Source organism: Vipera ursinii (assembly GCF_947247035.1).
Source record: "Vipera ursinii genome assembly, chromosome: 7".
Lineage (NCBI taxonomy): Eukaryota > Metazoa > Chordata > Lepidosauria > Squamata > Viperidae > Vipera > Vipera ursinii.
Genome location: NC_139521.1, coordinates 75,563,246 through 75,589,115, shown reverse-complemented (window position 1 = coordinate 75,589,115; position 25,870 = coordinate 75,563,246). Strand labels below are relative to the sequence as shown.

Sequence of the window (25,870 nt, the reverse complement as noted above, 5' to 3'; positions counted from 1 at the left end):
CCGTTTTGTCTGTGGAATGTTCTGGAATTTCCTTTTTTTTTCCCCTCCCCCTCTCCTGTCCAGGAACATCCACTACCCCCCAGAAACGTCGAGCATCATGTTGATGGCCCGGATGGTGGCGACCGTCAAGCAGGTACGTGAGGATGAGTGCTGGGAATACGGGTTGTCCTCGGCGTACGATCCCAATTCCCGTTGCTAAGTGAGACAGTTCTTAAGTTGAGTTTTGCCCCGTTTTACGACCTTCCTGGCCATAGTCGTTAAGTGAATCGTCGTCAGTTGGTAAATTGGTGACATGGTCGTTAAGCAAGTCTGACTGGCCAGATGGTCGCAAAAGGAGATCGCGTGAGGGCCCCCCCCCCCCGGGGATGTTGTGACTGTCATAAACAGGAGACATGTTGCCGAGTGGCTGAATTTTGACCACGTGACCGCGGGGAGGCTGCAGCGGTTGTTAAATGTAAACAGCCGGTCAGAAGTCCCTTTATCCAGTGCCGTGGTAACTTCCAAGGGTCACTAAACGAACCGTTGTAAGTCGAGGACTACCTGTATTTTTAATCACAGGTCGTCCTTGAATCCTGACCGCAGCCGAGGCTGCCTGTCGGGGTCGCGGCGTGTGGCGGTTGTAAATTGAGCCGCCCCGATTTTTTACGGCCTTTCTTCCCCCCCCCCCCCCCGCAGCAGTTGTTAAGCGAACGCCCCGGTTGTAAAGTGAACGCTGCGGTCGTTAAACGAACTTCTTTTCTTCCCAGGCGAAAGACAAAGAGTGGTGGATTCGGCTTTTTTCTCAGTTCTGCCATAAAACCGCCAACGAGGAAGAAGAGATCGTTCACAAGCTGCTGGGAGAGAAGTTTAAGGTCAGGAGAAGGAGGGAATCGGTCCGTGTTTGGAAGGAAGGAAGGAAGGAAGGAAAGAAGGAAGGAAGGAAGGAAGGAAGGGAGGGAGGGAGGGAGGGAGGGAGACGGCCCCGGGATGCTGTTTTGATTGCTCCTCCTCCCTCCCTCCTCCTTCCCCCTCCTCCCTTCCCTCTCTCCTCCTCCTGCTCCTCCTCCCCTCCCTCTCCCCCTCCTCCTCCCTCCTGCTTCTCCTCCTCTCCCCCTCCTCCTCCTCCTCCTCCTCCTCACGCACCCCAATCCATTCTGTTTTGGCCCGTCATATTTCTGTTTGAACTATGGGGGTGTCAAATCAAAGCATTATTATTTTTCTCTCTCTTGGGGAATCTCAGCATACTTGCTCTAAAGTTGGTACAGATGCAAAGTCCCCCCCCCCCAAAAAAAAGTTAAAATAAATTACATCAAATTAAAAATGGTGAACGCCTTCTGCTAGCTGAACCTGCCTCCTTGTGTCTAGACTCTAGGCAGCAAGGGCCGAGGGAGAAGCTTATAAGCGGAGCCTTAGAGGCAGGCCTTGCGTCTCCCACTGGAGGCATTTGGTGAGTGTGCCCACAACAGTCTCTCCATCTATTGCCGCAGAAGGCATTCTTGAAAGTAAATCCGGAGCCTGTGGGTTTGCTGTTCACAGTGCTCACTCCATCCCGAAGAAAAGACACGGCTGCTTCGAAAAGTTCCACTTAGGGAGAGACGTGGCTGCTTTCAAGAGTTGGAAATAAACGCCCTGTTCCAATTTTGAAGCATCTGCGTGGGTTGCAGCCCTGCCCGGATACCTCTCTGCTCTTTCTCGCTTTCCGTGTGAGAACCCATAGCGTTTCTGGGTTAATTCACTAGCCGGGTTTCGTGCGGTGCAGATCCAGTCAGTAAAACCAAGTTTCTTCCCCTACCAGGGCCAGCTTGAAGTCCTAAGGATGCTTTTCACAGAGGCCCTTTACGACGACCACCTTAGCAAGGTAACCCCCCCCCAGCTGTCCGGCCATTGAAGGCCCCCTTCAGCCAGATGTGCAGGGACTCAGATATGCAAAGAGCTCAAGTCTGCTTCAGGTCCTCTATTTGCCAATTTGCCAAAGAAGAAGAACTAAAGAGCCTCTTGTTGCGGGTGAAGAAGGAGAGGGCAAAAGTTGGCTTGAAACTTAAGGTTAAGAAAACCAAGATCATGGCATCTGGCCCTCTCAATTCCTGGCAAATAGATGGGGAAGAAATGGAGGTAGTGACAGATTTTATTTTCCTGGGCTCCAAGATCACTGCAGATGGGGACTGTAGCCAAGAAATTAAAAGACGCTTGCTCCTGGGGAGGAAAGCCATGGCAAATCTAGACAGCACACTAAAAAGCAGAGACATCACCCTGCCAACAAAAGTGCGTATAGTCAAGGCTGTGGTCTTCCCAGTTGCAGTGTATGGTTGTGAAAGTTGGACCATAAGAAAAGCTGAGCGCCAAAGAATGGAGGCCTTTGAACTCTGGTGCTGGAGAAGACTCCTGCGAGTTCCTTGGACTGAAAGGCGATCCAACCGGTCAGTCCTAGAGGAGATCAACCCTGACTGCTCTTTAGAAGGCCAGATCCTGAAGCTAAAACTCAGATACTTTGGCCACCTAATGAGAAGGAAGGACTCACTGGAGAAGAGCCTCATGCTGGGAAAGATTGAGGGCAATAGAAGAAGGGGACGACAGAGAAGGAGGTGGCTGGATGGAGTCACTGAAGCAGGAGGCGTGAACCTAAATGGACTCCAGAAGATGGTGGAGGACAGGAAGGCCTGGAGGAACGTTGTCCGTGGGGTCGCGAGGTGTCAGACACGACTTCGCAACTAACAACAAATACATATGCTACGTATGCTTTTGACAGGTATATGATTTCTTTTCTCTGATTAACTGATCTTGCTTTTCAAGCATAAAGCGCCCCAGGTTTTTCAGCTTTGGGAGGCCTCTGGCTTGAACGAACAAATGCATAACATCTGCAGAAATCGCTGCGTACAAATTGGCAAATGTTCTTGTTGTTGTTAGTTGCAGAGTCGTGTCCGACCCATCGCGACCCCATGGACAACGTTCCTCCAGGCCTTCCTGTCCTCTACCATCTTCTGGAGTCCATCTAGGCTCACGCCTCCTGCTTCAGTGACTCCATCCAGCCACCTCCTTCTCTGTCGTCCCCTTCTTCTATTGCCCTCAACGTTTCCCAGCATGAGGCTCTTCTCCAGTGAGTCCTTCCTTCTCATTAGGTGGCCAAAGTATTTGAGTTTCAACTTCAGGATCTGGCCTTCTAAAGAGCAGTCAGAGTGGATCTCCTCTAGGACTGACCGGTTTGATCGCCTTGCAGTCCAAGGAACTCGCAGGAGTCTTCTCCAGCACCATAGTTCAAAGGCCTCCATTCTTTGGCGCTCAGCCTTTCTTATGGTCCAACTTTCACAGACATACATTGCAACTGGGAAGACCATAGCCTTGACTATACGCACTTTTGTTGGCAGGGTGACGTCTCTGCTTTTTAGTGTGCTGTCTAGATTTGCCATGGCTTTCCTCCCCAGGAGCAAGCGTCTTTTAATTGTGAACTTGCCACACCTTGCACCTACCCAGTGTGTGCAATTCTCTTTTTTATCGTCTCCAGTGGTTTTCTCCCGAAGGCTTCCGGACGTTGTTCGCCCTGGTTGGGACCAACGGACAAGGCATAGGGACCAGGTAAGTCAAGGGTACAAATTTAATAAAACTCACTTAAGAAGCGTCACACACGTCGCTAAGCAAGACAGTGAGTTTTGCCTCTTTCCTACCACTGTTGTTAAGTGAATCCCTGCAGTTCAGTTGGTCAGTGAATCCAGCTTCCCCATTTTCAGCGCTGTTGTAACTTCAGAACGTCACTAAACGGACTGACGTAAGTCGAGGACGACCTGTATGTATGAAAGAAATAAATTGGAGTGGCCCCCGGTTCATTCCTGCCTTTGGGGATTACAATTTCTAGCTTAGGGCTGTCCAATTGTGGCAACTTTTAAGATGCGTGGACTTCAGTTCCCAGAATTCCTGGCTGGCTGGGGAATTCTGGGACTTGAAGTCCACAGATCTTCCAAGTTGCCAAGATTGGACACCCCTGTTCTAGCCTGCTTGTTGGGTGTCTGTAGCGTGCACAATTTTTCCTACTTTGAGCCCAACGGCAGACTGATAATTTGATTTGTTTGCTTGTTTGTTTCTTCGACGTCAAGAAACACCTATTTATTTGGTCGGGATAAATTTACATATTTCTCTGGTGACGATAATGATCTCAACCAGAGGCAACTCTGGGCAGCGTATAAAGGAGTAAAACCAGGAGCTGTCTTGCTCAGCGATGGAAATTTGGGGCTCAGTTGTGGGGTTATGTTGAGGGTGATCTGTGTGGACTTGTGTTGGCAAGGCCCCTGTCAGAATTAATCTCTGGCAGAGAAGAATACAGGAGTCCATCTTGGCTCCCTCAGGAGACAGTGCTGAGGGATGGAAGCGTAGGATAGAACAGAAGAGAGTAGAATAGAATAATGATAGAATGGAATAGAATTGAACAGAATAATGATAACAGAATAGAATAGAGTAGAGTAGAGTAGAGTAGAATAATGATAATAGAATAGAATAGAATAGAATAGAATAGAATAGAATAGAATAATGATAATAGAATAGAGTAGAATAGAATAGAATAATGATAATAGAATAGAATAGAATAGAATAGAATAGAATAGAATAGAATAATGATAGAATAGAATTGAATAAAATAATGATAATAGTATAGAGTAGAATAGAATAGAATAGAATAGAATATAGAATAGAATAGAATTGAATAGAATAATAATAATAGAGTAGAATAGAATAATGATAGAATAGAATTGAATAAAATAATGATAATAGAATACAGTAGAATAGAATAGAATAATGATAGGATAGAATAGAATAGAATAGAATAGAATAGAATAGAATAGAATAGAATAGAATAGAATAGAATAATGACAGAATAGAATTGAATAAAATAATGATAATAGAATAGAATAGAATAGAATAGAATAGAATAATGACAGAATAGAATTGAATAAAATAATGATAATAGAGTAGAATAGAATAGAATAATGATAGAATAGAATTCAATAGAATAATGATAATAGAGTAGAGTAGAATAATGATAATAGAATAGAATGAATAGAATAGATAAAATAATGAGAATAGAATAAAAAGAATAGAACAGAATAGATAAAACAATGAGAATAGACTAGAGAAGAGAAGAGAAGAGTTGGAAGGGACCTTGGAGGTCATCTAGTCCAACCCCCTGCTCAGGCAGGAAACCCTATACCATTTCAGACCAATGGCTGTCCAGTCTCTTCTTAAAAACTTCCAGTGTTGGAGCATTCACACCTTCTGGAGGCAGGTGGTTCCACTGGTTAATTGTTTCTCCTCAATTCCAGGCTGCTTCTCTCCTTGATCAGTTTCCTTCCGTTGCTTCTTGTCTGCCCTTCTGGTGCTTTGGAGAAGAGCTTGACCCCCCCACCCCCTTTTTTCTTTGGGGGCAGCCCCTGATCGTGGCCCCAAAGAAATCTAGGGCAGCTTTCGACCCCCGCCCCACTTTTTGTGGCCTTTCCCTCTTTCTTCCCCCCCCTTTTTACCCCCCCCCTCCCCAGCTCCCTGAGCCAGTGGGTCCGTGCCTGCGACGCGCTGGACCTCCCCACGGAGGAACGGGAACAGCTGGACGCTTTCATAGATCAGCTCTACAAGGACATCGAGAAAGGTGGGCCCGTGGACCCCCAGCCCCGGGAAGGTCCCTGCCTTGCTGGGGGGGGTGTGTGAAGGGTCTTTGGGGGCAGGAGGCTCCCATGGGGCTGCAGGGAATGGCGGAGAGAGTGCCAGGCGTTGGGGGGGTGGGGAGATAGGGGGGTAGCATTTCCACGTCATGCTGGTCCGAAAGAGCTCCTGAAGATGTCTGGGGATGGGCCGGAGAAGGGCTGATCAGACGCTTTCCCAGGCCTCCGAGAGGAGTCCAAACCTTCCCTCCCTCCCTCCCATCCATCTCTCCTTCCTTTCTTCCTTCCCTCTTCCTCCAATCTCTCTCCCTCCCTCCTTCCTTCCTTCCTTCCTTCCTTCCTTCCTGCCATTCCATCCCTCCATCTCTCCTTCCTTTCTTCCTTCCCTCTTCCTCCAATTTCTCCTTCCTTCCTTCCTTCCTTCCTGCCATTCCATCCCTCCCATCCATCTCTCCTTCCTTTCTTCCTGCCCTCTTCCTCCAATCTCTCTCTCTCCTTCCTTCCTTCCTTCCTTCCTTCCTTCCTGCCATTCCATCCCTCTCGTCCATCTCTCCTTCCTTTCTTCCTTCCTTCTTCCTCCCTCCCTTCCTTTCCTCTGTTCCTCCAAAATCTCTCTCTCCTTCCTTCCTTCCTTCCTTCCTGCCATTCCATCCCTCCCGTCCATCTCTCCTTCCTTCCTCCTTCCTCCCTCCCTCCCTTCCTTCCCTCTTCCTCTAATCTCTCTCTCTCTCCTTCCTTCCTTCCTGCCATTCCATCCCTCCATTTCTCCTTCCTTTCTTCCTTCCATCTTCCTCCCTCCCTCCCTTCCTCCAATCTCTCTCCTTTCTTCCTTCTGTTCCTCCACCCTTCCATCCTGTCCATCTCTTCCTCCCTCCCTTCCATCCCTTCCTTTCTCTCCTTCCATCCCTCCCTCCCTTTTTCTCCATCCCTCCCATCTGTTTCCTTCCTTCCATCCATCTTTCCATCCCTTCCATCTCTCTCTCTCTCTCTCTCTCTCCTTCCTTCCATCCATCCATTCCTCTTTTTTCTTCCTCCCTCCCGTCTATCTCCTCCCTTCCTCCCTCCCCTCCTCCCCCTCCCTCCCTCCCCTCCCCCCTCGCCCTCCACAGCCCCCAGATGTGCAGAAGTGATTCCCTGATTCTGAGGGATGGCCTTGAGGGGTGTGTGTGGAAACAGTCGTAACTTGGGAGGGTTGGTTGCTAAATGAGCAGTCGTAGAGTGAGGACTCTCCGCCTCCCTCCGCTCACCGCCTGCCTCTCTCCGTCTGGTTGCGTGTAGAGACGGGGGACTTCCTGAACTGCGAGGGGCTCCGGCCTCTACGTGCTGCAGAGCTGCTGTGAGTAGCCAGGACCCAGTGGATCTCCTGGGCCGGATCTTGGCCGAAGAGCCCCCTCCCCCGTCCTCCCCCCCCAGGCGTCTCCCTCAGCCGGACAGCCGTCTTCTCTCCCCCTCCTCCTTGCAGGCAACCACAGCTGCCTTCCCAACGCCGAGGCCTCCTTCCCGGAGAACAGCTCCCTCCTGCATCTGAGCGCCCTGGAAGACATCCGGCAGGGAGAGGTGAGGTGTCAACAGAGCATGTGAAGAATGCTAGCTTAGCCACACTTCCCCCTTCCTTCCCTCCCCTTCCCTCCCCTTCTCTCTTCCTTTCCTTCCCTCCCCTTCTCTCTTCCTTCCCTTCCCTCCCCTTCCCTTCCCTTCCTTTCCCTTCCCTTCCCTCTCCTCTCTTCCTTCCCTTCCCTCCCCTTCTCTCTTCCTTCCCTTCCCTCCCCTTCTCTCTTCCTTCCTTTCCCTCCCCTTCTCTCTTCCTTTCCTTCCCTCCCCTTCCCTTCCCTCCCCTTCCCTTCCCTTCCCTCTCCTCTCCTCTCTTCCTTTCCTTTCCTTCCCTCCCCTTCTCTCTTTCTTCCCTTCCCTCCCCTTCCCTTCCCTTCCCTCTCCTCTCTTCCTTTCCTTCCCTCCCCTTCTCTCTTCCTTCCCTTCCCTCCCCTTCCCTTCCTTTCCCTTCCCTTCCCTCTCCTCTCTTCCTTTCCTTCCCTCCCCTTCTCTCTTCCTTCCCTTCCCTCCCCTTCCCTCCCTTTCCCTTCCCTTCCCTTCCCTCTCCTCTCTTCCTTTCCTTCCCTCCCCTTCTCTCTTCCTTCCCTTCCCTTCCCTTCCCTCTCCTCTCTTCCTTTCCTTCCCTCCCCTTCTCTCTTCCTTTCCTTCCCTTCCCTTCCCTCTCCTCTCTTCCTTTCCTTCCCTTCTCCTTCCCTTCCCTTCCTTTCCTTTCCCTTCCCTTCCCTTCCCTCCCCTTCCCTCTCCTCTCTTCCTTTCCTTCTCTTCCCTTATCTCTTCCTTTGCTTCCTTTCCCTTCCCTCCCCTTCCCTTCCCTCCCTTTTCCTCCCCTTCCCTCTCCTCCTCTCCCCTCACCGTCACACTTGGGACCATTGCAGCATCCCTGTGGTCACATGACCAAATTTCAGACTTCTCATATTTATGACGGTCGCAGCATCCCAGGAGACCCCCTGATCCCCTTTGGTGACCTCCTGTCTGTCTAGCAAAGTCCACGGGGGAGCCAGAATCCCTTAACGACCCGCGTTACTGACTTAACAACTGCAGCGATTCCCTTAACCACTGTGGCAAGGAATGTCGTAAAACAGGGCAGAACTCGCTTAACTCGTGTCTCACTTAGCAACGGAACCTTTGGGCTCGTTCGGCGTCATAGGTCCAGGATGCCTTGTCGTAGCTGGCCCCCGTCAAGGGGACCGTTTGTGGCTACGGAGGGAGGGGTTGCAGGCTGGTCCCTCTCTCGGCCCCTCCTCCTCCTCCCCCAGCCCAGTGCTCGGAAGACCCCGGCAAGGGCTGCGTGTGGCTGACCCTGCGTGTGGCTGACCCGGCTGTCTTGGCTGTGGCAAAGGAGCATCACAGCTCTGCTTTGCTAGCTTCGCCTTCGGTTTGTGCAGTTGTGTTTTTCCCCACACAGGAGATCTGCATCAGCTACCTGGACTGCTGCCAGAGGGAGCGGAGCCGACACAGCCGGTGCAAAATCCTACAGTGAGTGAGGGGACCTCTGCGTGTGTGTGTGTGTGTCTGTCTGTCTGTCTGCCTTTGTCTGTCTCTCATGTCTGTCTGTCTGTCTGTCTGTCTATCTATCCTATCTCTCTGTCCATGATCTATCTATCTGTGTGTGTGTCTGTCTGTCTGTCTGTCTGTCTGTCTATCTATCTATCTATCTATCTATCTATCTATCTATCTATCTATCTATCTATCTATCTATTCATCTATTCTATCTATTCATCCATCTATCATCTGTATCATCTAACATCTATCTATCATCTAACTCTAACTACATCTAACATCTGTCTGTCTGTCTGTCCATCCCACCTTTATTTTATACAGTGTGTGTGTGTGTGTAAATAAATTTGGATTGCTAACAAAAAATTAAAGGGAGACTGTTATAGCTATTTCAAGCTGCTTGAAAGATTTCTTCTCCCTATATTTGGGTTGACAGTGTGCATCACACATGTCACACAACCCGCCTTGCCTACCCTACAAGGTTCCATCCAAAAAAGGTGCCGGAACTCCGTTCTGAGCGTTCTATGAGAAAAAAAGCTGGGTGTGTGTGTGTATACATATATATGTGTGTTTGTGTGTGTGTGTAAAATATAAAATATGTCACCTTTCTTATTATTATTTTTGTAAGCAACTCAAGACAGCCAGCATATCTGATCATTCTTCCTCCTCCCATTTCCCCCACAACAACAACCCTGTGAGGTGGGTTGGGATGCAAGAGAGTGAGGCAGTTCAAACGGGGTTCAAGGCTGATTGCAAAATTCTGCTGCCTACAAGAATCCGAATGGCCAAAGGTGCTTTTTTTCGAAAGGCAACTGGATGTTTTTGTTTTTCCTTCGAAGACCTTTTGCTTCTCATCCCAGGAGCTTCTTCAGGTTCTGACTGGATGGTGGGGGAACGGGAGGATTTATACTCCTCGCAGACAGCTGATCGTTTGCCTTCTTTTGGAGAGTCGTTGAGGCCACCGCAGGGTCGCCTCCAAGTGGCCTCAGCAACTCTCTAAAACAGGGGTCTTCAAACTTGGCCCTTTTATGACTTGTGGACTTCAACTCCCAGAATTCCTCAGCCAGGCATGCTGGCTGAGGAATTCTGGGAGTTGAAGTCCACAAGTCATAAAAGGGCCAAGTTTGAAGACTCCTGCTCTCAAAGGAGGCAAATGACCAGCTGCCTGCAAGGAGTATAAATCCTCCCGTTCCCCACCATTAAGCCAGAACCAGAAAAATCCAAATTGCTGGCATCTCTTCTGGGCGCGAAGTGACTCCAGACTCATGGCTCGCTTGACCCTCCCTCCCTCGGCCACAGCCTGGTCATCTCCTACAGGCCCTCCTCAAGGTATTATCCGTAAGGGAGCCTGCCCAGGTAGAGTTCTCCATCCTAACGGTTGCATTTTTAACTTCTTGGCTGCGCGAACGTCGCAAGCTGAGCCACCCGTCGTAAAGCGAGGCCTGCCAGCAAATCTTCCGTCTTGCAAAATTCCCCATCTCTCTCTCTCTCTCTCTCTCTTCTACCCACCCACCCCCCTCCCAAAAATATATCCTTAGGGAAAACTACTTGTTCATCTGCTCCTGCCCGAAGTGCCTGGCTCAAGCTGAGGATGCCGACGTAACGTCGGAGGAGGAAGAGGAGGAGGAGGAAGCTGACGGAGCGGAGCTGGAGGACGAGATGACGGACGTTTGATCTGGCCTCCGGGGGAGGGTGGGGGGGCGATTGGGTGGGGGTGTGAGTGGGAGGAACCCCTCTAGTGGTCCTGGGCTGTGGTGGAAACAGCATCCTGGTCAGATGGTGGCTTGGGAGGATGTGGATCGCTGGGGAAGGGGGGATGTGGGGTGGCCAGGGAGGGACCCATCTTGTCCAGCCTCTTGACCCACAGGGTGCCTAGCAAGGAATGTGTGTGGGGGTTCATGAACAGGCACTGGTGACCCCCTGGACACCCAAGCTGGTGGGGAGCAGAAGACCCCCCCCCACAGCCTCCATCCCTGACAGAAGGGGGTTCAGCAAACCCTCTGCATCCTAACCAGGTTTGCTTCTCCAGCCTTAGGTGTTTGCCTTAAGGATGTGGGGTGTGTGTGGGTGTGGGTGTGGGTGGGGTCTAATCCTGGCCCCGATCCGCACCTCCCTCTCTCTCTCTCTCTCTCTCTCTCTCTCTCTCTCTCTCTCTCTCTCTCTCTCCCTCTCTCTTCCCAGCAAAGAGAAGCAGAGAAACTGGTTTCCCGCACAGCTAGTCCTCTACTTACGACCAAGCTTGAGTCCCAAATTCCTGTCGTCAAGCGGGGGCCTTTGGGAAGTGGGTTTTGCCCCGTTGCGACCCCTTTCCTCACCCTCATTGTTCGGTGAATCCTCCTCTCCCCTCCCCCCCCCGTCGATAAGTCGGCTGCCCAGTCGTTAAGTGAATCCGGCTTTCCCCCCCCCCCCCCCCCGGTCCCCCACCCCCTTGACTCGGCATGTCGGGAGGTCGCCAAAGAGGATCACGTGACGCGCACGCACCCCGCAGGCTGCGACCGTCATAAATGCCAGAGTCGGTGGCCAAGCGGCTGTATGCTGATCACGCGACCCGGGGGGGGGAGGGCGGGGGAGTGGTGCAGCCACGGGGGCAAGTCTGGAAAAAACAATCCGGAGCCCCCCCTTTTTTTTTTTCCTCCCCCGCGCCGCAACGGTCGCTAAGCGAACTGTTGTAAGTCGAGGACTACCTGAATCTCCTCGGCTCCACCTGGGGTCTCCAGCTATGCAAAAGAGCCTCGGCCCGAAAATATTTTGGCGCATTTCAAGATGGCGGCCGGGCGGGGAGTTCTGGGGGAGACTCGCCTGGCCTTAGGGGGAGAGGCCCACGGGGTACCCTTCCCCCCCACTCTCTCTCTCTGTCTCTCTCCCTTCCTCCATTTTTCTCTTTCTTTCCTTCCTTCCACCCTCCTTCCTTTCCCCATCTCTCTCTCCTTTCTTCCCTCTTTTCCTTCCTTCCTTTCTCCCTCTCTCTCCCTTCATTTTTCTCTCTCCTACTTTCTCTTTCCTTCCTTCCTTCCACCCTCCTTCCTTTCCTTCCTTTTCCCATCTATCTCTCCTTTCTTCCCTCTCTTCCTCCCTCTCTTCCTTCCTTCCTTTCTTCCTCTCTCCCCCTCCCTTTTCATCCCTTTCTTCCTCCCTCCCTCCTTCTTCCTTCTTCCCATTTTCCTTTCTTCCTCTTCCTTCTTTCCTCCCTCCCTCTCTTCCTGCCTTTCCCTTCCTCCCTCCTTCCCTTTTCCTTCCTCCTTCCCTCTCTTCCTCCCTCCCTCCTTACTTCCTCCTCCCTCCCTTCCCTTATCTTCCTCCCTCCCTCCCTTTTTCCTTTCCTTCTTCTCTTTCTTCCTCCACCCCCTCCTCCCTCCCTCCCTCCCTCCTTTCCTTCCCTCCCTCCCCAAGCAGATCGAGGCTGGGTTGACTCTCGGGGAAGGGGGTGGCCCGTTTGGATCTCAACCCACTACCTCCGAAAGCCGGGACTCGAATCCAGATCCCGAGTTTGCTTGGCCTGCTTCCTCACCTGGGGCCCATCGGTTTCAGACGCCCGGCCTGCCGTACTCTTTCCTTTAAATCTTGCCTGCCGTCCTGAGCCAGGATTGAGCGAGTGACAGTTTGTCGTCGCGTGCCCTTGCCGTCCGTTTTACGCTCCTTCCGAGGGGGAAATTTTGTAATTCTATGCAAATCGGTCCGCCTCCTTCAATACAAGAGGATTTGCTTTCCGGGTGGCGTGCTTTCCTGTCTTCGTCTCCGGACCCGACGTTACACGATTAAGGTTTATTCGTCTAATGCCCATTAGACTCGGTGAAGGGGGTCCTCGACTTACGACCGCAGCGGAGCCTAACGTTCCCGCTTCTAAGCGAGACGGTCGCTAAGTGAGTTTTGCCCCATTTCGCCACCTTTCTCGACACAGGTTACATTGCGACCGTCGTTAAGTGTGAAAACCGGCCGCAAGTCCCCTTTTTCCGGCGCCGTTGTGACTGCGGACGGTCACGAAACGAATGCTTGTAAGCCGAGGACTTGCTGCACAGGCAGTCCTCGGATTACGACCCCCCCTCCACCACCGAGCTCAAAATTCCCGTGCTAAGCGAGACCTTGGTTAAGCGAGCCGTTCCCATTTTACGGTTTCTCTTACCACCGTCGTTAAGCGAGTCACCTTGGTTCTTAATTTAGTCATACGGGGTCGTTAAGCAAACCCGGATTCCCCCCATTGACTCTGCTTCTCAGACGGTTGCAAAAGGGGGGGGAAATCGCGTGACCCCCCGGGATACGGCAACCGTCATAACTCCGAGTCAGTTGCCAAGCTGACGTGACCAGGGGATGCTGCGACGGTCGTAAGTGCGGAAAAACGGTCCCGAGTCCCTTTTTTCAGCGCCGTTGTGACTTCGAACGGCCACTGAATAGACTGTTGTAAGTTGAGGACTTCCTGTAATAAAGCTGGGTTTTTTAAAAAAAAATAAATAAATAAGCCTGATTAAATAAATGACAGAACTAGCCAGCAGAGACCCCCGAGGGCTGGAGAACGTGGCCTTTTGGTTTTTATTTGGGGAGGGGTACCGGCAGCGATTGACAAAAGGCAACACGCAACACAACCAATCCAGCCGCCGGCCAGTTCGTAAGTGTGAAAAATGGTCCTACATCCCTTTTTCCCCCAGTGCCGTCGTAACCTTGAACCGTCATTAGATGAACTTGTTGAGAACTTAACAAAAACCACGCTTCTTGAATTGGGGGGGCAGTTGACCCTTAAATCTTGGGGGAGAAGTGCCCAAAAAAGGCAGCTAAAACTATGCAACACACGCACACATCGCCCCCTCCCCGAGCTTAGCCTTTGCCCTCCAACCTCTGCCTTTCCCCCCCCCCGTGTGAAACCATAGTTTGCTTTGTCGTGTGTGAACCCGGGCGTTGTCATCCCAAAACCACCACTGTATGAACGACGTGGTCTCTAACCGACCCACCCAAATGTCCATCCGGTCAATATTTTTGCATCTGAATTTGAAACTGAATTTAAAATGCCCCTTGGGGCTCAGACCCCCGACTCGGGAAGCGAGGACAAGGCAAACTTTTCTTGAAGACTTGGGATTCTCTCGGATTTGAGACCACCTGGTAATCACCATCCGCCAGCAAGCCATCCGCGACAAGCCAACAAGGCTTCTTGTTTGGGCCTCAAGAGCTGCTGGTTGGGCCAACTAGTTCCAATGGGTGTTATCTGAGCCAGAAGAAGAAGCCATCCAGATGACACGGTCCGGTCAGTTTCCCCTCATCAAAACCGATCTTATGGTCCCATAAGCTGCAGGACTGGGTGACACGCTGATCCGTGGATGGGATCTTCGTCCCTTCTGTCCGGTTCTGGGATGCCGCTGCGCTCTCTCTCTCCTCATTTTGCTTTTTGCTACCAAAAAATCCCCCGAGGTTGCAGGAATTCGGAAGCCGGAACGCTGCTGGCGTTGACCGGGATGGAAATCACGGCCCAAGGAAGACCGTGCCGTTCCAGAGAACGACGGATCATGTACCTGGGTAAAAATAAGGCAATGGAGGGGGGACTTTTAATTATTTATTATTTATTCTTTCTTGTTTTATTTAGAGAACTTAATATAGCTCACAGCAGCTCTAGGTGGTTTAGAGAAACAATGTGGAATAATAATAATAATAATAATAATAATAATAATAATAATAATAATAATAATAATAATAATAATATATTGATACCTAGGTTGATACCTAGGATGCTGGCAGCAACCCATGTCAACCATTAGTCCCAGTCAATTTGAGTGTTCAGTTGACTGAGTTCCATGTTTAATGAATAAAAGTTATATACCGTAATAATAAAAAAGAATAAAAAATATAGAAGCAGCAGCAACTCTAAAGGGGAATAGAAGCCTGCATTTTGTTTCTCTCCCGACTGAAAACTGTCACAAATCATCAAATCCTGATACAGGCAGTCCTCAACAACCGCGAACTGAGCCCCCAAATGTCTGTCGCTAAGCGAGACATTTGTGAAGTGACTTTTGCCTCGTTTTTGCGACTGTCCCTGCCACCGTCGCAAAGTGAATGGCTGCGGTTAAGTTAGTAACGCGGTTCCTAAGTGAGCCGTTGGCAGTCGTTAAGCGAGGAACTCGGCCATTAAAGAGAATCCGGCTTCCCCATGGACTTGGCCTGGCAGAAGGTTGCAAAAGGGGATCGGGGGATGCCCGGGGGGGGGGGGAGAAACGCGGCGACCGTCATAAATACGAACCGGCTGCCAAGCGTCTGAATTTTGATCCCGCGACCGTGGGGTGATGCGGTGACGGTCCTGAGTGTGAAACACGGTCCTGAGCTACTTTTTCCAGCGGTTCTGAGTTGTTTCGCTGTACAAGTGGGGTCTGTGGTCAGGAGAGAGAGAGAGGGAGGGGCCCGGGCGCAGCCCCCTGTCACTCACCCGTCTCTCCCCAGCAGGAAAAGGGCAGGGATGTCGGCCCTCTGGGGGCTGCCCGGCGGCATCGTCTCCACGTAGGTTGTGTCCTTGTCGTAGCTATTGTCTGCAATGATCACCGCTTGGCCTCCGTGTTCCTGGATTGTGCGAGTCTTGGCCAGGAAGGAGCAGCCCCTGTTGAAAAAGCATCCCCCCCCAAATGTCCACATTTATGCATGCAGATCGGGGGTTCCCCAACCTTTCCAGGTTGTACAACACACACACACAACACACACATGGTGCTACGGTCACACTGTTACGTTCCCCTCTTGAGTTCCTGTCTGCGGAGGTTCCCCGTCATGCTGGTCGGGGCTGTCCCCAAAGGCGCTTTTTCGAAAGGCCCGCTGGACTTTGAAGACGTTTCGCTTCGCATCCCAGAAGTTTCTTCAGTCCTGACTGAAAGGGTGGAGGATGGAAGGGTCCTTGCAATCCATCGTCCCGGTCGTTAAGTATTTTTTTATTTTTATTTTTATTTTAATTCCATTTATATCCCGCCCTTCTCCGAAGACTCAGGGCGGCTTACAAGCTTAGCAGTAGCCTTCATTCTATGTATATGCCTGCTTATTAGGGCTTTCACACACACACCCAAGCTGGTGCACTAATGGCAGGCAGCTGGTGTTACTTAAGGAGGCCTTAGCCCACTGCTCCACCAAGGATGGAGGGATGGATGGATGAAGGGATAGATGGTGGAAGGATAGAGATAGATTGATAGATTGATAGAGGGATGGATAGGTGGGCAGAGGGAGGGAGTGTTAGATGTTTTTGTGCCAGCCATGGAAGTTCCCCAAAAGGTCATCAGATGGGAGCATCTTTGCTCCCACTGGTGGGTCAGGGGTCTCTGGCCCCTGCAGCCCCATTGGAGAGAGTTAATGGCCCTCCAGCCCCCTTACTCTCATTGGGGGGCTGGGGACCCCCATAAAAACCTCTGCTCGGGCTGCTCCCCTTCTTGTTGCTTTCTTGTTCAAGCTCCCTCTGGGAATGATCCATGAGCTTAAGTAAAAAATCGTGGAGGCCACATGGGAGGTTTATCGGTCTTTATCTCCCGTGTACCTTGGAGAAACAAAACAACCGCTTCACAAACGCCTGGCGCAGCGTAGTAGGAGAAGAAACCCCACAGGAGACGAGTCAGCAGCAGCCCATCTGCATTTTGGGAAACCAAGGCCGCCCTTTCGAAGACAGCAAAGTCCGCATTCTGGACCGAGAGGGCCGCTGGTTTGAAAGAGGGGTCCAAGTGGCCGTGGAGGTCCAAACTGAACAGAGGGGGAGGGACAAGACACCCCCCCATCTCCTGTTCACAACATGGTCCTTTCGGCAGTTCCAAGAAGGCTCCGCACCCATTTGCGCCACTCAGATGACCTTCAGGGCACAGATAAACCTCCAAGGGGCCTCAACGATTCTCAGAGAGAGTACTAACAACCAGAGGACTGCAAAGAATACAAATCCTTCCACCTTCCACCCTTCAGTCAGAACTGAAGAAGCTCCTTGGATGAGAAGCGAAAGGTCTTCAAGGTAAAATTAAGGAAGCCCAGTTGCCTTTTGGGGGGGAAAGCACCTTTGGGACGTGTCGTGTTGTGGACACCCTTAAATCCAGCACGGTTTCATCTGGACCCGCGCCGCTTGTTGTTCGAGGCTGCCTGAAAGATCTAGTCGGGCTGGAGTGTCCTCCTGAAGTGAACCCCGCCCTGGAGTCTCCGGCCGAGATTCGAACACGGAGCGCGAAAAGCAGCCCCCCGGTTTCCGCCCACTGTGCAAAAGCGGGAGAAGCTGACCCGTGCTCCACCAAGGCGATCTGGCCTTCGACAAAGACGCCGTTGTTCAACGCACCGCAGGCGTCTGGAGGATTGGACGGAACCAGGTAAATCTGCTCGAATCTCATGTCCTGGGCAGGTGGGAGAGACAGAAAAGAGGGAAGATAAAAGCCAGGGCCTGCCGGGCGGGACCCATCATCCTGTGCCCAGGAGCGACAAGGTTCGCCCTCCCGGCTTCCCCCAATCCACGCACAGCAACGTCTGGCTTGCGTTGATGGGACACAGGACATCGCTAAGCTCTACAGAGGGGGGCCAGGTTTACTGGGTAAATCCACGTTTCTCAACCTCCGCACGTTTAAGATGGGTGGACTTCAACTGCCAGAATTCCCCAGCCAGCCATGCGTTGACGCTCAGCACATGATGATGTTCCCTAGCTGGGTCATGAAACGTCTGCAAGAAAACCACCCAGCTGAGAGAGCACCAAGGACCCCACAGTCCTCCTCCTCCTCCTCTCATTCCCAACCCCCCCTCCCTTCTAGCACTGATGATGTTCCCTAGTTGGGTCATGAAACGTCTGCAAGGAAACCACCCAGCCCAGAGAGCACCGAGGACCCCACAGTCCTCCTCCTCCTCCTCCTCCTCCTCCTCCTCTTCCTCCCTTCTAGCCCTGATGATATTACCTAGTTGGGTCATGAAATGTCTCCAAGAAAGCCACCAAACTCAGAGAGCACCAAAGACCCCACAGTCCTCCTCCTCTTCCTCCACGAACCCCACTCCTTTCTAGCACTGATGATGTTCCCTAGTTGGGTCATGAAACGTCTGCAAGGAAACCACCCAGCTCAGAGAGCAGCCAGGACCCCTCGGTCACCCTTCTCCTCCTCCCCCTCCCCCTCTTCCACTCACCCCACTGCCTACAAGCACTGATGATGTTCCCTAGTTGGGTAATGAAACATCTGCAAGGAAACAGATGAGCACCAAGGACTCCACAGGCATCTTCCTCCTCCTCCTCCTCTCTGCAAACCCCCCTCCCTTCTAGCAGAGAGCACCAAAGACCCCATAGTCTTCCTCCTCCTCCTCCTCTCCCTTCTAGCACTGATGATGTTCCCTAGTTGGGTCATGAAACATATGCAAGAAAGCAACCCAGCTCAGAGAGCACCAAGGACCCCACAGTTTTTTTCCTCCTCCTCCTCCTCTCTTAAACCCCCCCCTTCCTTCCAGCAGTGATAATGTTACCCAGATGGGTCATGAAACATCTGCAAGAAACCAACCAAGCTCAGAAAGCACCAAGGACCACACAGTCTTCTTCTTCTTCTTCTTCTTCTTCTTCTTCTTCTTCTTCTTCTTCTTCTTCTTCTTCTTCTTCTTCTTCTTCTTCTTCTTCTTCTTCTTCTTCTTCTTCCTCCTCCTCCTCCTCCTCCTCCTCTTCTTCTTCTTCTTCTTCTTCTTCTTCTTCTTCTTCCTTTCTCCTCCTCCTCCTCCTCCTCCTCCTCCTCCTCCTCTCTTAAACCCCCCCTTCCTTCCAGCATGAAACATCTGCAAGAAACCAACCAAGCTCAGAAAGCACCAAGGACCACACAGTCTTCTTCTTCTTCTTCTTCTTCTTCTTCTTCTTCTTCTTCTTCTTCTTCTTCTTCTTCTTCTTCTTCTTCTTCTTCTTCTTCTTCTTTCTTTCTTCTCCTCCTCCTCCTCCTCCTCCTCCTCCTCTCTTAAACCCCCCCATTCCTTCCAGCACTGATAATGTTACCCAGATGGGTCATGAAACATCTGCCAGAATATCACCCAGCTCAGTGAGCACCAAGGACCCCACAGTTCAACCCTAAGCTATCAATATTTCCATGTGTTAATACCTTTCTCTGATTATTTTTTTTGGCTCCCAAACCATCTACTCAAGAAGAAGGCCGATCCAACCGATATATGAAGAACCGGGTCAGCTGTGCCAGATTCCTTCTCCCCAAATCATCTCCCAACAGATGTTCAGGTGGAGGTCAGGAAGGGCTGCCCTACCAGCCAAGGTCCTCCAGATGTGGCTCAACTACAGTCTGGTCCTCCCAGAAGTAGACCGAGGTTGAGAGAACTCGGGAACTCTAGCTGAGGAACATCTCAAGATCTTCCCCCAAACTAGGTTGTGACCCTGGGGGAGGGGTCTAATCCTTCCTTCCTTCCTTCCTTCCTTCCTTCCTTCCTTCCTTCCTTCCTTCCTTCCCCCTCTTTTCCGGAGACGGCCCTGGGAAGGAAAGGAGAGTTTGGGCACAGCGGGCCAGAGAAGGACCCAGTTCTTCAGGGGGAGAAGCTGACTTACGAAGACTCCGCCGAAATCCTTGGCTGGCGTGGCCGTGAAGGTGTACCGGATGTCTCCGGGACTGAGGACGTGGAAGTAAAGGTACTCCTGGATGCGTAAACCTGGCAATCGGCAGAGAGGAAGATTTCTTCGTGAGCCAGGAAAACAAACGTTCCCCCAAAGGGTGTGATTGTCTTGACCAAGGGTAGGCAACCTCGGCTCTTTTATGACTCATGGACTTCAACTCCCAGAATTCCTGAGCCGGCTGGCTCAGGAATTCTGGGAGTTGAAGTCCATGAGTCATAAAAGAGCCGAGGTTGCCTACCCCTGGTCTTGACATTTGAAGGAACGGGTTCGAGCACAGGAGCCGTGGATGAGTGGTCTGTCTCTGTCTGTCTCTCCCCCCTCCCCCCTCCTCTCCCTCTGTCTTCCTCTCCCCCTCCCTCTCTCCCTCCCTCCTTTTCTCCCCCTCTTCCTCCCTCCCCTCCCTCTGTCTCTCCCTCCCCCTCCCTCCTTCTCTCCCCCTTCCTCCCTCCCTTCTCTCTCCTTCTATCTCTCCCTCTCTGTCCCTCTATCCTCTCTCCCTCTCCCCCTCTCTTCCTCCCTCCCTCTCTCTTCCCCTCTCCCAGTCTCCTTCCCTCTCTTTCCCTCTCTCTCTCTTAAAAGTTACTCAGAGTAGCCCCACAGCAGGATGGGCAACAAATAATTTTAACAAATAAATCAATAATGAAAGATTCGGCATCACACAAGAGTTGCCCCAAAGGAAGAGGGACTCCAGCTCTTCTCCAAAGCGCCCGAAGGCGGGACGATGTGCGGAAACTAATCCAGGAGAGAAGCAACCTGGAACTAAGGAGAAACTTCCTGACAATCGGAACTGTTAATCAGTGGAACAACCTGCCTCCAGAAACTTGTAGGCGCTCCATCACTGGAGGTTTGCGAGAAGAGATGGGATGGCCACTTGTCTGAAATGGTACGGGGTCTCCTGCCTGAGCAGGGGGGGGGGCTGGACTAGATGACCTCCAAGGGCCCTTCCGACTCTGTTATTCTATGCTCTTACTGCTGGATGGTGGGCTGAGATGTGAGCAGGGAGGGGGAGAAAAAAGACAGGCCCGCGGCGTTTACTTTCCAAGGCAACCGGCAACCTGGCAACGCGGCGCATCGCCAGGTGCCGAGAGCTAAGAGTTAAGAATAGACGAGGAGGCGAGAAACCGCCTACTACGGCGTGAAGACCTACGTCCTAATGCGAGTAAGAAACACGGGGGTGCAGCGTTCCAAAGAGACGTTACTACCAGCATGCAGTTCAAAACCATTTAAAACGGGATCGGGTCAAATACGATGTAAGGTGAAACAGAGATTAAAATACAGCTTAAAATGAAATTGGGATGGAAGACAGTTTAAAATGAAATGAGAATCAAACTCAGCAATTTAATGGGTAGATCGGGGCTCTTCAACCTTGGCCCTTTGATGACTTGTGGACTTCAACTCCCAGAATTCCTCAGCCAGGCACGCTGGCTGAGGAATTCTGGGAGTTGAAGTGCACTCCTCTTAAAGTCTACATCAAGGGTCTTCCACCTTGGCCCTTTTATGACTCGTGGACTTCAACTCCCAGAATTCCTCAGCCAGGCACGCTGGCTGGGGAATTCTGGGAGTTGAAGTGCACTCCTCTTAAAGTCTACATCAAGGGTCTTCCACCTTGGCCCTTTTATGACTCGTGGACTTCAACTCCCAGAATTCCTCAGCCAGGCACGCTGGCTGGGGAATTCTGGGAGTTGAAGTGCACTCCTCTTAAAGTCTACATCAAGGGTCTTCCACCTTGGCCCTTTTATGACTCGTGGACTTCAACTCCCAGAATTCCTCAGCCAGGCACGCTGGCTGGGGAATTCTGGGAGTTGAAGTGCACTCCTCTTAAAGTCTACATCAAGGGTCTTCCACCTTGGCCCTTTTATGACTCGTGGACTTCAACTCCCAGAATTCCTCAGCCAGGCACGCTGGCTGGGGAATTCTGGGAGTTGAAGTGCACTCCTCTTAAAGTCTACATCAAGGGTCTTCCACCTTGGCCCTTTTATGACTCGTGGACTTCAACTCCCAGAATTCCTCAGCCAGGCACGCTGGCTGAGGAATTCTGGGAGTTGAAGTGCACTCCTCTTAAAGTCTACATCAAGGGTCTTCCACCTTGGCCCTTTTATGACTTGTGGACTTCAACTCCCAGAATTCCTCAGCCAGCCCTCTGGGAGTTGAAGTCCACAAGTCATAAAACGGCCAAGTTGGAAGAGCCCTGGTGTAGATAGATAAAATATGATAAAATTACATTTTACTATATTTTACTCCTACCATCTACCCCTACCGGTCTCACATACGCCGATCTCAGCCGAACTATTTTGCTCGGGTGCAAGGACACACCAATAATGTATTTACGTACACACATACAACAGACAGGAAGCACACACCCGTAAACGTGCACACGTGTAGGATTCCCCACGTACGCTACCGCTAGTCCTCCACGTGCAACTGAGCCCCAAATTTCCGTGGCTAACCGAGGCGTGTGTTATAGGGACTTTTGTCTCCATTTTACGACCTTTGTTGCCGCAGTCCTTAAGTGAATCCGGCTTCCCCCCGTGGACTTTATCGGACGGTCGCGAAAGGGGATCCCGCAACCACGGGGGACCCTGCAACCGTTGTAAATGTGAGTCCGTCGCCGAGTGTCCGAATTTTGATCACATAACCCCAGGGATGCTACGACGGTCGTTAAGTGTGAAAAACACCTGTAAGTCGCTTTTTTCGGTGCGGTCGTAACTTCAAATGGTCACTAAAGGAATGGATGTAAGTCCTCTGCACAAATACCTGCCTGGAAAGGTTAGTCCTTGACTTACGACAGTTCACTTAGGGACCATTCAAACGTACGACGACACTGGGGGAAAAATGACTTATGACCGTTTTTCACATTTATGACCGTGGCAGCCTCCCCATTCTCAAGTGATCAAAATTCAGACGCTTGGCGACTGACTCACATTTATGACGGGTGCATTGTCCCCGGGGGGGGGTGTCACGTGAGCCCCTTTCGCGACCTTCTGACAAGCAAAGCCTGATTCACTTAACAACCGCATTACTAAATTAAGCAGCGCCGTGATTCACTTAACAACGGTGGTAAGAAAAATCAAAAGTGGGCAAAATGCGCGGAACAAATGTCTCGTTTAGCGACAGGAATTTGGGGCTCAGTTGTGGTCGCAAGTCACGGACAACCTGTGCTGCCAAGAAAGCTACATGGACCTGACAAGCAGTCCCCTGGAGACAATTATGGACTTGAAGGCCCACAGACGTGCACACGCATGAACACATACATAGAGATGCATGTTTGCAACTTCTAGACGTTTTTTGACCTCTTATGTGTATGCATGCATATATATGCATACTGTCCAGGCACACACATGTTCCTATAGAGAATAGAAGAGAGTTGGAAGGGACCTTGGAGATCTTCTAGTCCAGCCCCCTGCTCAAGCAGGAAACCCTATAGCATTCCAGACAAATGGCTGTCCAGTCTCTTCTTAAAAGCCTCCAGTGTTGGAGCATTCACCACTTCTGGAGGCAAGGAGTTCCACAGGTTAATTGTCCTCACCGTCAGGAAGTTTCTCCTTAATTCCAGGTTGCTTTTTTTTCCTTGATTAAGTTTCCATTAATTGCTTCTTGTCCTGCCTTCTGCTGCTTTGGGGAACACAGGGGGAAGCTTATTCAAGGACATAGAATAATTGGGTTGGAAGAGAGCTTGGAGGTCTTCTAGTCCAGCCCCGTGCTCAGGCTGGAGACCCAGGGGTAGGCAACCTTGGCTCTCTTATGACTCGTGGACTTTAACTCCCAGAATTCCTGAGCCAGCCATGCTGGCTCAGGAATTCTGGGAGCTGAAGTCCACAAAAATCACAAGAACCAAGGTTGCCTACCCCTGCACCATTTCGGACAAATGGCTGTCCAGTCTCTTCTTGAAAACTTCCAGGGTTGGAGCATCCACAACTTCTGGTGGCAAGCAGTTCCGCCGATTAATCGTTCTCCCTGTCACTTAATCCCAGGCTGCTTCTCTCCTTGATTCGTCTCCATCCGATGCCTCTGGTCCTCTCTTCATGGTGTGTGTGTGTGTGTGTGTGTGTGTGGAGCTGTGGAGAAGAGTTGGACACCCCCCTCCTCTTCTTTGGGGCAGCCCCTCAAACCCTGGAAGACGGCTCTGCTGTCCCCCCACCCCATCCCACCCCACCCCCAGCCCGGTCCTTCTCTTCTCTAGCTTGGCCCCACAACCTACCTCCTGCTTCTTGTAGAGACACGCATCCTGGCCCCCACGACGGGTACGAAAGAGACACGCAAGCCCACCGGCACGCTCCCATGCAGACGCCCACCCCCGATCGCGGCTACCCACCAGCTCAGCCTCCCCCCTCCCCAAACTCTAGGAGCCTCGGTGGAGCAAGGGCCTAATGCCTCCTTAAGTAACCCCAGCTGCCTGCCATTAGTGCAGGTTCGAGTCCCACCAGGCTCAAGGTTGACTCAGCCTTCCATCCTTCCCAGGTAGGTAAAATGAGGACCCAGATTGTTGGGGGCAATTAAGCTGACTTTGTAATAATGCCGCTTGGGGTGTGTGAAAGCCCTAATAAGCAGGCATATACATAGAATGAAGGCTATTAATAATAATAATAATAATGTTAGATGTTTTGTGCCAGCCATGGCAGTTCCCCAAAAAGGTCATCAGATGGGAGCAAAGAGGCTTCTTTGCCTCCACTGATGAGTCAGGGGTCCCAGGCCCCTGCAGCCCCATTGGCGAGAGAGTTTTATGGTTAGGGAGGGGCTGAGACCCCCCCATAAATACCTCTGGTCAGGGGGCTGCTCTTTGTTCTAGTTCTGCTCTCTTCTAATTTACTTCTGTTCTTTTGTTCTCTCTCACGTGCAGGTACGGATGCCTCCAGGCCAAGTAATTCTTTCTCTCTAATCTATCGTTGAATAAAGCTTCATATGATTGCATCTCTGCGTTCTGCCTTTCACTTGGAAGCAGCTTAACGATCCATCAACCTCATCAGACCATCTCACAAATAATATAAAGTTGGAAGGGACCTTGGAGGTCATCTAGTCCAACCCCCTGCTCAGGCAGGAAACCCTATACCATTTCAGACAAATGGCTGTCCGGTCTCTTCTTAAAAACCTCCAGTATTGGAACATTCACAGCTTCTGGAGGCAGGTTGTTCCAATAATAATAATAATAATAATAATAATAATAATAATAATAATAATAATAATAATAATAATAATAATATAAAGTTGGAAGGGACCTTGGAGGTCATCTAGTCCAACCCCCTGCTCAGGCAGGAAACCCTGTCCCATTTCAGACAAATGGCTGTCCGGTCTCTTCTTAAAAACCTCCAGTATTGGAACATTCACAGCTTCTGGAGGCAGGTTGTTCCAATAATATTAATAATAATAATAATAATAATAATAATAATAATAATAATAATAATAATAATAATAATAAAATAATAATAATAATAATAATAATAATAATAATAATAATAATAAATAATGATAATAATAATAATAATAATAATAATAATAATAATAATAATAATAATAATAATAATAATAATAATAATAATATAAAGTTGGAAGGGACCTTGGAGGTCATCTAGTCCAACCCCCTGCTCAGGCAGGAAACCCTGTCCCATTTCAGACAAATGGCTGTCCAGTCTCTTCTTAAAAACCTCCAGGGTTGGAGCATTCACCACCTCTGGAGGAGAAGGGCGGGATATAAATGGGATTTTTTAAAAAAAACTCCCCCACCCACTCCCGCAAGAGGCGCCTCTGCCGGGCAAGCCAGGCAGGCAGCCCGGTGGGGGCTGCACGGCGACGGGGCCAAGAGGCGGCTCCTCACCGTGACCAGCCGGGCAGAAGCCGAGGAGGAGGAGGAGGAGCAGGGCAAACCAGGCGGGGGTCATCGCTGGGGGAGCCCGCCCGCCCGTCCGTCCGTCCGTCCGCCGAGCGCTGCCTGCCGAGCGCTGCCTGCCCGCCTGCAGGGCTGCCGTCCTCGGGCCGCGGCGCGCCGGCGAGCTCAGCTGGCAGGCAGCTGCGGCGAGGCTCCGCCCACCCCCTCCTCCGATTGGAGGAGCCGAAGTCCTGGGCGGAGCCGAGGCGGGCGTTTCCAGGCGTTCCTCCGCTGCTTTGTCTTTTGGGGGGGGGGGGGTTTGCCGTCCGCCTCCGAAGAGACCGGGACGCCGATGGCCTTTTCGTCTTGCTTGGAGGCAAAATCTCATCCAAAATATACAGCCTATTCCAGTGGAATGGAATAGTGAAAAGAGAATAGAACAGAATAGAATTAGAATAGAATAGAAGGAATGAAGACTAGAATAGAAGAGAATAATGAGAATAGAATAGAATAGTGAAAAGATAATAGAATAGAATAGAATTAGAATAGAAGGAATGAAGACTAGAATAGAATAGAATAATGAGAATAGAATAGTGAAAAGATAATAGAATAGAATAGAATTAGAATAGAAGGAATGAAGACTAGAATAGAATAGAATAATGAGAATAGAATAGTGAAAAGATAATAGAATAGAATAGAATTAGAATAGAAGGAATGAAGACTAGAATAGAATAGAATAATGAGAATAGAATAGAATAGAATAGTGAAAAGATAATAGAATAAAATAGAATGAATGAAGACTAGAATAGAATAGAATAATGAGAATAGAATAGTGAAAAGATAATAGAATAGAATAGAATT

General features: G+C 50.7%; 2 protein-coding genes and 1 long non-coding RNA gene across 3 annotated transcripts in view; 1 reads left to right on the top strand and 2 right to left on the bottom strand.

Moving 5' to 3' along the window:
* The window catches only part of SMYD5 (SMYD family member 5), a 29,869-nt gene extending 19,515 nt beyond the window's left edge, over window positions 1-10,354 (top strand). Inside the window, 10 exon segments of the mRNA XM_083367180.1 lie at window positions 64-133; window positions 747-851; window positions 1,775-1,837; window positions 3,479-3,549; window positions 5,496-5,602; window positions 6,894-6,919; window positions 6,921-6,951; window positions 7,078-7,172; window positions 8,572-8,642; window positions 10,202-10,354. Of these exon segments, the coding sequence (XP_083223306.1) occupies window positions 64-133; window positions 747-851; window positions 1,775-1,837; window positions 3,479-3,549; window positions 5,496-5,602; window positions 6,894-6,919; window positions 6,921-6,951; window positions 7,078-7,172; window positions 8,572-8,642; window positions 10,202-10,337 (775 nt within the window). The 3' untranslated portion in view covers window positions 10,338-10,354.
* LOC310643138 overlaps window positions 1-25,870 on the bottom strand; it is a 366,287-nt gene that overhangs the window by 310,277 nt on the left and 30,140 nt on the right. The window lies entirely within an intron of this gene.
* PRADC1 (protease associated domain containing 1) lies at window positions 12,481-25,465 on the bottom strand. The gene is made up of 5 exons (XM_083367218.1): window positions 25,019-25,465; window positions 19,144-19,244; window positions 16,866-16,975; window positions 15,064-15,231; window positions 12,481-14,158 (listed from the first exon to the last, which is right to left on the bottom strand). The coding sequence occupies exons 1-5, from the start codon at window positions 25,395-25,397 to the stop codon at window positions 14,038-14,040; spliced, it is 879 nt and encodes a 292-aa protein (XP_083223344.1). The 5' UTR covers window positions 25,398-25,465; the 3' UTR covers window positions 12,481-14,037.